The sequence below is a fragment of the Eptatretus burgeri genome, chromosome 7 (assembly GCF_056783735.1).
Source record: "Eptatretus burgeri isolate ZD-2024b chromosome 7, Ebu_testis_v1, whole genome shotgun sequence".
NCBI lineage: Eukaryota > Metazoa > Chordata > Myxini > Myxiniformes > Myxinidae > Eptatretus > Eptatretus burgeri.
This window is the reverse complement of record NC_140967.1, coordinates 60,915,939-60,932,494: the sequence shown is the minus strand read 5'-3', so window position 1 is coordinate 60,932,494 and position 16,556 is coordinate 60,915,939. Positions and strand designations below refer to the sequence as shown.

Here is a 16,556-nt window from a genome sequence, read left to right as displayed (position 1 = left end):
CGTCATCATCTTGAACATCTGGCAAGGCCAAAATAATGCACCATAAGTACAATGAGGCGAGACACCACAAAGCTCTTCCAACCTCTCGTGAATACTCCTTTCTCATTCTGGCTTGTGCCCACTGCCCGGACAGCCCTATGACGATCCTGCCTACCACTAGTAAAAGCTTGCAGAGCACTGATCGAGAACAACCACTCATCAAATGGACATCCATGATTCTTATTTCCACATCTCTACTTGTACTGTATAGTTTTTATATAAGCTAACCTTTTCTGACAGGCACGTAGCCTTAGAGATAAAAGAAAATGGGAGAAAGTGTCACAATTAAAGATTGTGTGGTTATCAAAAGGGGAAGTCAAACACATAAAGAAACTGAAGAAGTGGAGTGTAGGAGGCTGTTCGAGGAAAGAAATGACACAAACAAATGTAAAGACATGGAAGTATTTTGGTAAAGTTGAGATCCATGAACGCTCTTTCAACCAAGGAGATGGATGGCCTACTTCCAGTCTTCCATGCAGCACTAGGATTTAATTTCAATCGGTTAACTCAGACCTATTCTGGACAAATAACTGGTTGATTGAGATGTTCTCCGGAAAGTGATATTTAACAGTTGTAGATAAGCAGACGATGTAAGGACTTCCTCTGCATTATATTTCTGGTTAATATACCCTTCTGTTTTTCTAATCTCACCACAGGTCCATCATTTTTATTGGGCTTGGGGCCCTTGCTCAGCCACGGTCGTTTTGTGGTAATGGGGATTTGGCGAGCGGCGGATTACTATAACTCCTGTTATGGTGACAATGTTCGCACATGGATTGGTGGGAAGGAAACTTTTATTCTCAGTAGGTATGGAAGGTGTGCATAATTTGTGTGTTCTTTTATGTACGGAAGTGGATTAAACGTGAGATAAAATCTCGACTACCAGTGTTTCTTGGGATAACACAGCCCTCAGGCGGTGCATAAGGTGTTGAAGAGTGTATGGTGCGCTGAGCGTTTCGGCAGCGAACGAGCCCTGAAAATGCTGCACATGAATAATGGTCTCATTTTCAACAATGACGGCTGGAGTCACTTGCGAGAACATTTCATGAGAGGTAATATGGAATGAAAACAATTTTATAAGAAATTTTAAAAATTGTGATGGAAGGACACTTAGTTTATCTAACTTTAACACTCAAGCATAATGATGTATCACAGGTACCATATTTTCAATAACCTAGATTCTAGAACAAGCACTCATCAAATGGTCTTCCGTGAATCTTTGACCTCTAATTTATTTCTACTTTTTTTACAGCTTTTGTTTTTTTATTATTATTTGAGTTTCAAAAGATCTTTTTTGCTTTATCAGAGTTGCAAACAACAATACTGTATTTCAATGACATTGCAACTTTTGCTGATTTATTTTATTCTTAAAGCTGGATAATAGAGTGGGAGCGCAATGGCCAATTTGACGTCAATGTGACACTGTCAGCTCTGCAGTAGTGGCTCGTCTGACTGTTCTTGTTGGGCAACCCACCCTGATTGGAGATAAATAAGCAACAGGTTGTAGATTTTCAGCCAAAGAGAAACTTGTGTTTTAATCAGCCATCCATAATGGGTCTTGTTGGGCAATTCAATGGGTTTCATTTGTTCCGGCATTCATACATCATGTGAAGATTGTGATGTGATCTGGGAAGGCTTTTCCAACTTGTTGGCTTAATCCACAAGGTGATTTCCCAGCTGCATTCCAAGTCAAACACCATCGGTAAAATGTGACAAAGTAAAAGACTAGGAGATCACAAAAGCAATCCGATGCAATGTTTTTCTTTGCTTTTTTTTAGATCGCCTGTTCAAAGAACAGAGAGCTATAGCGATACCCCCGGCGTGAGTGTCAGCGTCAGCATGAGCGTGAAAATGTTAAAGTTTTTGGTGCAAGTTATTTTTTCCTTTCTAATGGTTTTATCTACCACACTATTTTTTATACGTATTATTTGTATTATGTGATACCGGTCGTCCGTCCGTTCCTGTCCGCACTCTAACTCCCAAAGTTTTCAACTTTCACGTTTCATATTTGGTACATAGGTACAGACTGTGGAGACGGTGTGTCACGACATACGTTCGTCGTCTAAAGTGGTTGCCATGGCAACCAGGATGCTGTTTTCCATCCATTCCTGTCCGCACTCCTACTCCCAAAGTTTTCAACTTTCACGTTTCATACCTGGTACATAGGTGCAGACTGTGGAGACGGTGTGTCGCGACATACATTCGTCATCTAAAGTGGTTGCCATGGCAACCAGGATGTTGTTTTCCATGTCGTAGCACAATTCTGTATATACCTTCTTGTTCGGGCGTATATTGTGCTCACTTGCACTCTTGTTACTGATTACAATATACAAATACATATTTTGCTTTAAAATTATTTGGATTAGACTTCACTGCAATGCTTTATAAAAAAAATATGAATTATTAGACGAGTCTTTTAAAAACAATCAATGTATAATCAGGCGAGCATTGGGTGGCTTTGACACCAACTATTGTTTAACAAGTTGTTGACCAATAAAAACAGCGACTGTTTTGTGTTTGAGGCGATGAAACACCAAGCAATGTGGTGGTGATTCTTACTGCCCAATATTTTACTCTATTTTGATGACCTGGCAGCATCCAGTCTTTTGCATTGAAAAGCTCCTCGGCATCAGGTTTGTGGACCATGCTTGCCAATTCAGGTCAGAGTCTGCACAGAATTTAAAACAACTCACTTGCAGCCTCCTGCTGCCAAATAAACCCATGCATTCAGTTGACCATCCTGCTCACTGTCCATGCACACCATAAGAGTTGCTAAATATCTATTTTCTTTTTATTGTATGTACTGATACATTCCAACAAGCAATGGAATAACGAACAGAGATGCTTAACTGGGGTTAGCATCTGTTGGAGAATTCTCACCCACATCCTTCCAGAAATTTACCTTCTTTTCAACCTTCAGACAAGAATCTCTCATTCGTTGTTCAATCAGCTGTTACAGGTTCTGCAGTCGACAATACAGTCATTGCGGCAGAGCAAGCAACTCGCAACTGTTTGGCCGAGACGCTAAGGGCACATCCTGGAGGAGCCACATTAGATGTCCTCAAGCTGATGCGCTGCCTGACATTGCGTTTATCAAATCTCCTCTTCCTGCATGTTCCAATTAATGGTGAGCAATATTGACTACTGGGCTGGCAGAATAGCTCAAAACGTGCTGTACGTGTTTGTCTTTGAGTTGTCCAGAATAGGTGTGACTCCCAAAATGTCTAGAAACTGTCACTCTGGCGCTTCACAGGCAGGGTATGGCATCATTCAATGCACCATCCTTCAGAAGGACGTTTGGCCTGTCCTGTGTGCTAGCATTCCTTGGTGGATGTCAAAGATCCCATGGTACTCAACAAATCAAACTAAACCTGCTATTCGACCATCGCAGCTGCAGATGGAGCAGTATTTCAAAGCATTGCATCCTTCGGAAGAGGACATAAAGTCAGCTGTTTATTTATTTAACTTTTATTGGTTAAAAAAAATTCCACAGTATTTCCTCAAGAGGAGGCCATTGTTTGCTGGTTTCCTGATCAAATTCCCAATGTGTGCCCTAATATATGGGGAGACTTCATGTGTGGTAGAGCCACGCCTCATTGACGAGGCAACAAGCAAAAAATTAGTAATCGATTCTTGGTAAAATATGTATTTGTTAAACAGGGATAAATTATGTTTGCAGTGTCAATAAACTAATAGAGAAATGGAATGCAGGACATCTGATGTGGATCAAGTTTCTCATTTTCCATTACTTTACAAAAATTAATATACGGTACTGGTAGCGGTACCATTTTCTTGTGTTTCTCAGTAATTTCTGTAAACACAGCCCAATCTTAAAAACGACACACTTTTGCATTACATTCGTTTGTCATTACCACCACCCCTACCACCTCACCACCCCCACCACCTCACCCCCACCACCCCTACACCCCCATCACCCCCACCACCACTTAATTAAAGTGTCCAAGCTCATCCTTTTGTAATCCTCTTACCTTTTCCCCAACATGCCATTTAATGTAAAGCATTTTTAAAGCACAACAACGCACACAGTAGTGTACATGCAATCAAATTTGTAAAACAGGTGCTGGGTCATGATGATGCAGAACATTTTTCATCATTAACAAGTGAAACATTGAAAAGAAGGAACAACAGAATGCTTCTTTTGTTTCCAAACACCCTCCCCCTTTCGCAGAGACTCACCTCCTGGGAGTTATTAATGACTACTTCGAGGCCTGGCAAGTCCTGCTCATCAAGCCCTCAATCTTTTTTGCTTTTCGACCTCTCTACCGCAAGTACCACCACGCTATGTGAGCACTGCAGTTACACCCTAAGACCATTTAAGACCCGTTAAAATCCTAAGACCCTCAGGACCTTTAAAGATCTATAACACCTTTTAGCCTTGAGACCATTTAGAAATTTAAAACCCCTAAGACGCTCCCCCAAGATCCTTTAGACCCCAAAGACTGCCTTCATCACCTAATGCAGCCCGGCTACAACCGCACTCCATCAGGAGACGAGTGTCTGTCTGACTTGGACTATTTATTTAATTTATCCTCTTATGAATACCTCATACAACCTGAAACCCTTTTGCTATACCTATAGCTGCTTGACCCTAGTCGCATCAAAAACATTTCGGGATTTGGGGGAATTTGGGGGGGATAACAAGGAAACAAGGAGCTGATACTCTAGGTCCCCCACCTTTTAGGTGGCTTGAGAAATATATCTGTGTAATACGAAAGCTAAATCCTCCAACGGTTTTTGAAATATCATGTACACAAGCCAAGATACCGAGATGGTTGCCATGGCAACATAATTCAGCCAATTGCAGCTGTGATTTAATCAGATTTAGATAATGTCATGAAGAAATGATATCTGCAATATGAAAGCTAAATCGTCAACAGTTTTGGAAATATCGCGTACACAAAAATACATGGATGGATGATCGTTCATAGATCGATGATCGGTTGGTTGGACCAAGCTCATCTTAATGTTCCCCATCTCAGACTTTGTTGGAGGGGTGGGGGACAAAAAGGATACCTTTTCCCTGTGATAAGGGCACCTCCTCCTCCAAAATGGACACTTTTCACCATGACGAGAGCACCCATTACAGTGGCATGAAAAAGTATTCAGCCCCCTCCAGATTTTTTTTTTGTATGTATTGCCAAGGCTTGTATGAAAACTAACACAAATAACATATAACAAAGGGAACAGGAGAAAAGAGGGGCGGGAGAGGGAAGGACAAAACAGTGGGGAACAGTGACATTTGGAGATCTGTGGAAGGGAGAGGGATGGGGTGGGGTACATGGGGTAAACAAGATGGACACCTTTCTAGTGTATAAAGCCCTGTTTCCTTCAGCCGCTCCTCATAGCTGAGTCTTGCTAGGCCTGGAATCAATCTACTAGTCCTGTGCTGAACCCTGTCTATGACATCTGTGTCCTTGCTGAGTTGTGGTGACCAAAACTGCACACAATATTCTGGACGTGGCCTCACTAAATTATTTTACAATGTTAACACCTCCTCTTTTGATTTATAATTGATCCCCCTCCAAATAAACATAAAACCCTATTTGTTCGACATATAGCTGCCTCGCACTGTGCTGCCTGCTTACCTCCCGAATCTATTACTTCCTCCCAGATCCTTCTCCTGTGTGACACGCTCCAAAATTACCCCTTACATCCTGTAATCTCTATTTTCATTGTTCTTTCCCATCCCCAACACCTTACACTTGCTCAGGTTAAACTCCATCTGCCAGTCTTTTGCCCAATCTATACAAGTATCAATACTTTCCTGAATCTGATCACCACCCCCTCTGATATCCACCTCACCTCCAAGCTTGGTGTCATCTGAAAATTTGGAAAGCTTACTCTTTACCCCATTATCCAAATCGTTGATGTAAATAATGAATAGTAATGGTCCGAGTACTGATCCCTGAGGTACCCCGCTACTTTCATCCTCCCAGCAAGACATCTTCCCACTCACAGCCGCTCTTTGCTTCCTCCCACTCAGCCAGTTTGCAATCCAATTAGCTACCTGACCAGCCACTCCACAAGCCCTCACTTTGACTAACAACCTCCGATGTGGTAACTTATCAAATGCCTTCTTAAAGTCTAGATATATTATGTCCACTGCCTTTCCCTCATCCACCCAATCAGACACTGCTTCATAGAACTCTAAAAGATTTCTATATCTTTTAGATAGATCTTAATCTTTTTAGATCTTTCTTCATATAACTCAATTTTATTTCAGCGCCTGCACCCGCTGCACCTCCGCCACTGCCTGCACCTCCACCACACCTCCGCCAATGCCCGCACCTGCTGCACCAACGCCACTGCCCGCCCCCGTTGCACCGTCACCACTACCCGCCCCCGTTGCACCGTCACCACTACCTATCCCCGTTGCACCCTCACCACTACCCGCCCCCGTTGCACCGTCACCACTACCCGCCCCCGTTGCACCGTCACCACTACCCGCCCCCGTTGCACCGTCACCACTACCCGCCCCCGTTGCACCGTCACCACTACCCGCCCCCGTTGCACCGTCACCACTACCCGCCCCCGTTCCACCGTCACCACTACCCGCCCCGTTGCACAGTCACCACTACCCGCCCCGTTGCACCGTCACCACTACCCGCCCCGTTGCACCGTCACCACTACCCGCCCCGTTGCACCGTCACCACTACCCGCCCGGTTGCACCGTCACCACTGCCCGCCCCGTTGCACCGTCACCACTGCCCGCCCCGTTGCACCGTCACCACGACCCGCCCCGTTGCACCGTCACCACGACCCGCCCCGTTGCACCGTCACCACTACCCGCCCCCGTTGCACCGTCCCCACTCCCCGCCCCCCTTACACCGTCACCACTACCCGCCCCCGTTGCACCGTCACCACTACCCACCCCCGTTGCACCGTCACCACTACCCGCCCCCGTTGCACCGTCACCACTACCAGCCCCCGTTGCACCGTCACCACTACCCAGCCCCGTTGCACCGTCACCACTGCCCGCCTCCGTTGCACCATCACCACTGCCCGCCCCCGTTGCACCATCACCACTACCCAGCCCCGTTGCACCGTCACCACTGCCCGCCTCCGTTGCACCATCACCACTGCCCGCCTCCGTTGCACCATCACCACTGCCCGCCCCCGTTGCACCGTCACCACTACCCGGCCCCGTTGCACCGTCACCACTGCCCGCCTCCGTTGCACCATCACCACTGCCCGCCCCCGTTGCACCATCACCACTGCCCGGCCCCGTTGCACCTTCACCACTGCCCGCCCCCGTTGCACCTTCACCACTGCCCGCCCCCGTTGCACCATCACCACTGCCCGCCCCCGTTGCACCATCACCACTGCTCGCCCCCGTTGCACCATCACCACTGCCCGCCCCCGTTGCACCATCACCACTACCCGCCCCCGCCGCACCATCACCACCGCTCCGCCCCGTTGCACCATCACCACTGCCCGCCCCGTTGCACCATCACCACTGCCCGCCCCGGTTGCACCATCACCACTGCTCGCCCCCCTTGCACCATCACCACTACCCGCCCCCGTTGCACCATCACCACTGCTCGGCCCCGTTGCACCATCACCACTGCCCGCCCCCGATGCACCATCACCCCTGCCCGCCCCCGTTGCACCATCACCACTGCTCGCCCCGTTGCACCATCACCACTGCCCGCCCCGTTGCACCATCACCACTACCCGCCCCGTTGCACCATCACCACTACCCGCCCCCGTTGCACCTTCACCACTGCCTGCCCCCCCTGCACCATCACCACTGCCCGCCCCCGTTGCACCATCACCACTGCTCGCCCCCGCTGCACCATCACCACTGCCCGCCCCCGTTGCACCATCACCACTGCCCGGCCCCGTTGCACCATCACCACTGCCCGCCTCCGTTGCACCATCACCACTGCCCGCCCCCGTTGCACCATCACCACTGCCCGCCCCCGTTGCACCATCACCACTGCCCGCCTCCGTTGCACCATCACCACTGCCCGCCCCCGTTGCACCATCACCACTCCCCGCCCCCGTTGCACCATCACCACTGCCCGCCCCCGTTGCACCATCACCACTGCCCGCCCCCGTTGCACCATCACCACTGCCCGCCCCGTTGCACCATCACCACTGCCCGCCCCGTTGCACCATCACCACTACCCGGCCCCGTTGCACCGTCACCACTGCCCGCCCCCGTTGCACCATCACCACCGCCCGCCCCCCTCGCCCCATCACCACTCCCCCCCCCCGTTGCACCGTCACCACTGCCCGCCCCCGCTGCACCATCACCACTGCCCGCCCCCGTTGCACCATCACCACTGCCCGCCCCCGTTGCACCGTCACCACTGCCCGCCCCCGTTGCACCATCACCACTTCCAATATCCTCAGCAACCTCACTCCACAACCGTAACCAACTATTATCTAAAATTTCTCACATTCTGCAACTTGCTATAAATTGTCGATGAGTTCCTTCAACCCGGAAATAACCTTCCTCAAGTGGACGATTTCCTCACACTTCCGACAACAAAAAGAACCCTCCACCTCCCTCATTGTTGACGTGGCCCACATTGAGCAACTGTTACATTTTACATCCTCCTCTTCCTTTCTCCTTCGCTCTCTATTTATAACCTTCTCCCGCCCCGCCCCGCCCCGCCCATACTCCCAAGGCCCCAACTGACTTCACGCTAAACTTATCACGAGGCTTCACCCTGCTGCTTTCAAGAAACTAATTCAACTACTCGCTAAAACTGTTATGAACGTGAACAAAATAACTACATCTCCACAGCCCCTGACACAAATCTCGATACCAAAATACGCAAAACGCTTTAGGACTGGAAACTTAGCTTTAGAGGGACTGGAAGGAGAGCTCGTCACCCAGTCATCGACTTGCGCTGATCCCTGAACCGGAAGTCCGGATAATCCCCGAATACTCTAGAACACATCACACCACATCCTGAGTTCAAATCCCATTCTGCTGTTGAATTAATATCAGGTGGGGTTGACTCTTCCTGTCATCTTTTCGAGGTCGGCAAAACGAGTGCCAGCTTGTTGGTATACTGTGTCGGAGTGGCGACGCCTCCAGGATTGTACCCAATAGCCAAGGAGACTGCTTAGGCAGCACCAACCCTCTGCACAGAGTATGGTTCCAATGGATGGACGGATGGTTTTGGGTGGATTAGCGGGGGTAGAAAAGATTTTGGTTTTGGATGGGGGAAGATAATAGTTGGTGGTGAACAGCTGTTTTGAAGACCTGGAGAGAAGATTGGGATTGAAGAGAGTGTGGGAGTTTGTTCAAGAGGTTGGAAAAAAGAGAAATTAAAGAGTGAAGGTGAGCAGTGATTCTTGATTTTGGTAGTTTCACCAGAAGGGGGTCGTTGCTGGTGGACTTTGAGTGCCCTGTGGAATTATAAGTGGGACATATCACAGACACAGCAAAGGGGGGGGGGGCAAGGCCGGATAGGAGTTGGTAAAAGACAAAAAGACCAACAACCTGCGTACGGTGAGAGTGAGAGACCCAAAGACTCTGCTTCATCACGGGAGATACCAATGATCCTAAAAGCCTTGGATTCCACAGTGTGAAGCCGAGAAAGGTGCGAGACGGAAATAGTAGACCAGAGGGGAGAGCAGTACTCCATCAAGCTGTGGATGAAAGCTGTGTATGTGGTCAGGAGCTCAGGTGTGCAAAGGAAGGACTTCGCATGATGGAAGATGCCCAGTCGGTGACTGGCCTTGGAGGCCAGCTTGGAAATGTGGCTTTCCCAGGAAAGATCATGTCAGATAGTGATACCCGGAAGGTTGAATGAAAGGACTTCTTGAAGAGGATTGTTGACAAGGTACATTTGGGCGGGGGGGGGGGGGTTCCAGACAGTCAGTTCAGAGAGACAAAGTGAGAGTGTGAGATTTGTCAGGATTGAAAGACATGTTGCAAGTGTTGGACCAGTTTGTGATTTTATCCAAGTCTGCAGAGAGTGAAGAGGCTGCTGTGTGCCAATCTGAGGGATGACAGATGGTACAGCAGAGGGTGGAGTGATCAGCAAAGAGATATAGACAATTTTCCAGAGGGTCAGAGAGATGATTGATGAAAACCAGAAAAAGAACAGGGCCCAGAACACTTCCTTGAGGAACTCCAGCCTGGCAAAGAAGAGGGGATGAGAGAATTCCATTGAGGGTGGAGATTGCACCATGAGCCATGAGTGGAGATGGCCTTGGATACCATAGGAAGAGAGTTTGGTGAGCCAGGCAGGGTGCCAAACCATATCGAAAGCTCATGATTTGTTGAGGGAGATAGCTCTGATTTCATGTCTGGCATTGAGGACCCCCATCCATTGTTGGGAGAGCAGAAGCAGCATATCCAGGGTAGAGTGACCTGGTCTGAATCCAAATTGATGATGGAAATCAGGCCATTGGAGAAGAGGAAGGATTTAATGTTGGAAGCGATGATGGATTCCATAACCTTGCTGATGATTGGGAGAAGGCTGATTGGTCTGTAGTTGCAGGGATCTGTTTTTGTACCTTTTTATGCAGAGTGGTAATGTTTGCTGATTTCCAAGCAGATGGCAGATGATCTTTCAGAGCAACTGCTTCACCACAGGATTCAGTGTATCATGGGCAGGAAGAAGAGTAGGACAAGTGAAGACGGGATGGGATAAGTGTGTGTGTGTGTGTGTGTGTGTGTGTGTGTGTGTGTGTGTGTGTGTGAGTCTGAGAGTGTGAGAGTGAGTGTGAGTGTGAGAGTGTGTGTGTGTGAGAGTGAGAGTGTGTGTGTGTGAGGCTGAGAGTGTGTGTGTGTGAGTCTGAGAGTGTGAGGGTGTGAGTCTGAGTGTGTGAGAGCGTGAGTGTGTGTGTGTGAGTCTGAGAGTGTGTGTGTGTGAGTGTGAGTGTGTGTGTGTGAGTCTGAGAGTGTGAGAGTGTGAGAGTGTGAGAGTGTGTGTGTGTGAGAGTGTGTGTGTGTGAGTCTGAGAGAGTGTGTGTGTGTGTGTGTGAGAGTGTGAGAGTGTGAGAGTGTGAGAGTGTGAGAGTGTGAGAGTGTGAGAGTGTGAGAGTGTGAGAGTGTGAGAGTGTGAGAGTGTGAGAGAGTGAGAGTGTGAGAGTGTGAGAGTGCGAGAGTGAGAGAGTGAGAGAGAGTGAGAGAGTGAGAGAGTGAGAGAGTGAGAGAGTGAGAGAGTGAGAGAGTGAGAGAGTGAGAGAGTGAGAGAGTGAGAGAGTGAGAGAGTGAGAGAGTGAGAGAGTGAGAGAGTGAGAGAGTGAGAGAGTGAGAGAGTGAGAGAGTGAGAGAGTGAGAGAGTGAGAGAGTGAGAGAGTGAGAGAGTGAGAGAGTGAGAGAGTGAGAGAGTGAGAGAGATTGCACGAGAGAAACTCTGCCTGTAATCTTTTCGAGGTCGGCAAAATGAGTGCCAACTTGCTGGTATCCTGTGTCGGAGTGGCGACCCATCCAGGATTGTGCTCAATAGCCAAGGAGACTGCTTAGGCAGCACCAACGCTCTACACAGAGTATGGTCCCAATGGATGGATGGTTTTGGGTGGGAGAGAGAGGAGAGAGAGAGAGGGAGAGAGGGAGAGAGAGAGAGAGAGAGAGAGAGAGAGAGAGAGAGAGAGAGAGAGAGAGAGAGAGAGAGAGAGAGAGAGAGAGAGAGATAGAGAGAGAGAGAGAGAGAGAGAGAGAGAGGGAGATGGAGAGAGAGAGAGGGAGAGAGGGGGAGAGGGAGAGAGGGAGAGAGGGAGAGAGGGAGAGAGGGAGAGAGAGAGAGAGAGAGAGAGAGAGAGAGAGAGAGAGAGAGAGAGAGAGAGAGAGAGAGAGAGAGAGAGAGAGAGAGAGAGAGAGAGAGAGAGAGAGAGAGAGAGAGAGAGAGAGAGAGAGAGAGAGAGAGAGAGAGATTTGAGAGAGACAAAGAGCAGGTATGGCCATGGGGGAGGAGGGAAGAGGGAGAAGGGAGGCGTGGGGAGAGGGGAATGATGAGAGCGAGTAGAGAGAGCGAGAGCAAATTTGTTTGAAAAAAAAAATCTCAGGATGAGTTGATGTTGGAGGAAGTAGAGATGGGAGATCAGTCTCGAAACTTGATGGCTGCTTGAAGACCCTGCCAGTCAGCCTGAGTGAGATGCCAGGCTCGTCAGCGCTGACGTGGTTCTCTAATAATGGCCAGAGAGATGTCCACTTTAACAAGCATGTGGTCAGATGAACCGATTGTAGCAAAGGAAGAACAGCAGATATTTTCAGTGAAATTTGTCAAAATCAAATTCTGCAGAGATGGGGCATCGTTGGCTGAGTTCCAGGGCGGGAAGTTGACAGATTGTGTCAGTCCCATTGAGTCACAGAAATGCTTTGCTGAAGTACCACGGCAGGTGAGAGAGATACCCACACCCAGCCAACTGGCATGATGACAATTGAAGTCACCACATTTGAGGAAGAGAGAGTTCGGATGAGAGGATGTAAGTTGGTCCACGTTTTAGGCGAGCGAGATGTAAATGGAGTCCTCACCGTTTGGTGGACGGTACAACACACACATAACAAGAGGTGAAGCGGAGGTGAAGCCATGGGCAGTGGTATTCCTGGGGGTGAGGGGGAGTGAAAGCAGTGCATGCAGAGTGAGGCATTGAGTTTTTGATGAAGACAGCAACTCTGCCGCCATGATGAGGCTCAGGTTTATCATACCGGAGGAGGGGGTACCAGGGAGAGAAACTAAGGAGTTGGAGATGTGTTGAAGGAGGAAAGTTTCTGTTAAGCAGATTATGTCTGGTTTGTCAGTGACAACCTGTATGGAGAAATCAGTCAGGTTAGAGCAAATTCCCCAGATGTTTGAGGTCCACACTGTTAAAGGCCCTGTCACACCTTGACGATTTAGCCAGCGTATGCCTGACGTATGCAAAATTTGGCTAAAACGCTGGCACACGTCGAATACGTTATGGGTAAGTTTGTATACGTTAAGAGCACGCTGGCATCTCGTCGTAGTACGCTGGCTTTTTTTCGTAGTACGCTGGCTTTTTTTCGTACTATGCTGGCATATGTCGTAGTACGCCGAGGTGTTAGACAAATTTTCCATGCTTGAAATTTTTCGATGTATGTTGGTGTATGACTCACACGTTCCGCATAACGCTGGCCATAAGTTGTAGGCACGTTATGCGATCGTTGACACACGTTACTTGTAAGTTACTCATAAGTCGAAACGCGTCGAGGTAATGTTTAGTATACCCGAAACTTATTTCTAACCTATGAGTAACGTGTTGTAGGCACATTACGCGATTGTTGACACACGTTGATACATGTTACTTGTACGTTACTTATAAGTCGAAACACTCAAGGTAATGTTTAGCGTCAGAGCTCCAGACGCCCTGTTTTTTTTCTTCGGTATGACGGTGATGTTGACACTTCGATTTCTAGTGTGGTTATAATATAATATAATTAAAAGGCTGCTGCTCACCGATTTAAATCATCACTGTCATACCGAAAAAAAAAAAAAAACAGGGAGTCTGGAACACTGACGCTCACCATTACCTCGACGCGTTTCGACTTATGAGTAACGTACAAGTAATGCATGTCGACATGTGTCAACGATCGCGTAGCGTGCCTACAACTTATGCCAGCGTATGCGGAACGTGTGTCATACGCAGAGTACGTCGAGAAATTTTCAACATGCTGAAAATTTGTCGACGTATGATGACATATGCCAGCATACTACGACATATGCCAGTGTGTTCTTAACATATACAAAACTTACCCATAACGTATTTGACGTGTGCCAGCTTGGTTCGGCAAATTTTTCATACGTCAGCATATGCTGGCTAAAACATCAAGGTGTGACAGCGGCTTCACACTTCGATGTCTAGTGCGGTTATGATTTGAATTGTCGAGCCGCAGCTTTTTAATAGGCTACGCCACGTGATCGTCAGCGATACGCTGCCACGCGCTATGCATAAGTTAGTATAGACTATCGTTGGGCATAGATTGTGAACGCCGACAACACGCTCAGCATTCGTTGGTACAAGTTATCTATATGTGATTGAAACGTTCTGTGTACGTTACTAATACGTTATGCATACGTCCAACACGTTATTATACGCCCAAAACTTTTTTAAAAACATCAATAGTTCAGCATACGCCAGCGTTTTACATACATTTTGATACCTTGCCATACGCTGGCTAAAACGTCAAGGTGTGACAGCCTCTTAAGGAAGAGGGAGGGAGGAGGCTTTGGGTGCAGGAGAGTGGAGAGACAGAGTAGGATGAGGAAGGAGAGGTGGAGGTTGGGAGAGTCGTTGACAATGTGTAAGGGATTGCAAAAGAGCGAGGGTGGAGGGTCAGATGGGGAGGAGGAAAAAGGGCTTGGTGGTGAAGGGATGAGTCGCAGTGGGGAGTAATGAGATGGGGAAAAGGGAAGTAGGAGATTGTATGAGGTGGAGGAATGACATGGAAGGAAGAGGGTGGGGGAAGGCGCCTGCTTTGTGGATGTGAAGGGGGTAGCTTTGAGGAGGGGGAGATTTGAAGGGGAGGGGTGAGGGGAGAGAATTGGGAGAGACAAAGAGCAGGTATGGCCATGGGGGAGGAGGGAAGAGGGAGAAGGGAGGCATGGGGAGAGGGGAATGATGAGTGTGTAGAGGTGTTGTAGGAGCAGGCAGGGGAAGGAACAAAAATTGAGGGGATAGGAAGAGGGGAAGGTATGATGAGACTTGAGGTGGTGGGAAGAGGGTGGCAGCTTTGAGAAGGGGGAGTGAGGGGGAAGATTTGAAGGGGAGGGGCAAGTTGGGAGATTTGGGGGAGAAGGGTGAGGGAGGGAAAATTGAGGGAGAAAGGTTTGGGGTGAGATTTTGAGAAAGATGAGAGGAAAGCTTGGGGGGGGAGGGTGAAGTTTTTTTGCTTTGAAGAGGGTGGTGGCAGCTGACTTGAGAGGGAGGGGTGAGAGGGAAGCCAACAAAAAAAACCCACCACCGTCACTCAAGAACCAGAACCAGTTGTTGTGATTTGTTGTCAACAACACAAATTTCATTAACATAGTGTTTACACATGAACCTGTTATTGAAAAGATTGCTTTACACAGGTTTATTATAACACTTCCGTGTTCAAGTCTTGAGTGAGTATGTTCTTATGCCCTGCCTGGGATTTTCCCGGGAGCGATCGAATAATATGTTTTGTGAAGATCTTATGTTAAGGTTGGCGTGATTTGTTGTATTTAAAAAATCAAATTAATGAAAAGAAGTTAAAAGCAGCGAAAGTGGTCCAAGTGCATTTTGCAATGCCCAAGATTGGTAATTCCTACGAAACCAAAAGGCTAACATTCCCCAATTTGTCATGCAGGAAAAATTTAAAGACATAATCCTTCTTCCTGGTGTAATTCCTACCTATCTCGATTTCTGCATCTGCACCACTGCCTGAACTCGCTACACCCCCCCATCACTGCCTGCACTTGCTGCACCATTGTCACTGCATGCACTCGCTACACCCTCACCAATGCTTGCACTCCCTACACCCTCACCACTGCCTGCACTCACTACACCCTCACCCATTCCTGCACTCACTACACCCTCACAAATTCCTGCACTCGGAACACTTTCACCACTTTCTGCACTCACGACCCCATCACCACTTTCTGCACTCGCTACTGCAAAATAGTACATTGTAATTCAGTATAATGAAATTGTGTACAAATTAACATGCAGATAAAAGGGACATTATAATAAGAGACAGATTAATTCACAAACGGACGATCACTGCAAGTCATAAAGACTCAACCATCCCCATTATACATGTGACATGTAAACAATTAAGGAAGAAAGTGCACAAGAACGGCTTGTCACCTGCACATACTGAGGAATGGCAAGTACATTACGAGGAATACAAACAAATTGCATTCTAAAGTATCATGACAAAAAAGCAGGATAGACACGATAGGAGGGTGAATAGAGCAAAAAGCAAGGGGGAGGATTGGAGAATAGGTGCAATAGCACGTCACAAGGTGGAAACAGATAAGGTAAACATGAGAAACGGGGAAATCATGGTGAATGGGATTAAAGAAGGGAAAAGAAAAACTCAGCCTGGGAGCCAGACCATATAAGGTTAAAATAAATAGAGAGCTAAAAAGTGTGACCAACCTGAAACCAAAAGGCAGGGACAGATGTTCTCATGAAAAATTAATGTAAAACATCAATTAAAATCATCATCAAAATCAGCGGTATGTTCGTAAAAAGATATACTGTACTTGTAATTACTTTCTACTTTAATAATCTTAGAAGAGGATGTCTATTAAAAAAAAAAGTAATTGCATATTGCTGCACCCTCAGCACTGCACCGTCACCACTGCCTGCACCTGCTTCGTGCTCACCACTGCCAATCTCCTCTGCAGACTCATTCCACAAATTCTTCACATTCTGGAACATGCTGTAAGTTAATTATTCATTCTTTCAACCTATCAAGAACTACCCTCATGTGGAGGTCTTTCCTCACACTTCCTACAACATTGACAACCCCTCTGTTTCCACTATCCCTGATATGGCCCGCATCAAGCACCTATCACACCTTTTGTCATCTTCTTCTCTTC

The 16,556-nt window shown here is 47.7% G+C and overlaps 1 protein-coding gene across 3 annotated transcripts in view; it reads left to right on the top strand.

Annotated features, from left to right (window-relative positions):
* CYP19A1 (cytochrome P450 family 19 subfamily A member 1) overlaps positions 1-16,556 on the top strand; it is a 43,566-nt gene that overhangs the window by 10,309 nt on the left and 16,701 nt on the right. Inside the window, exons 3-7 of one of the 3 annotated variants that reach the window (XM_085888714.1) lie at positions 691-846; positions 946-1,091; positions 2,990-3,166; positions 4,229-4,343; positions 16,300-16,398. In XM_085888714.1, coding sequence (XP_085744840.1) covers positions 691-846; positions 946-1,091; positions 2,990-3,166; positions 4,229-4,343; positions 16,300-16,398 — 693 coding nt within the window. Of the gene's footprint in view, positions 1-690; positions 847-945; positions 1,092-2,989; positions 3,167-4,228; positions 4,344-16,299; positions 16,399-16,556 lie in introns of those variants that run through there. The other 2 variants (XM_085888716.1, XM_085888715.1) reach the window with 2 other exon arrangements.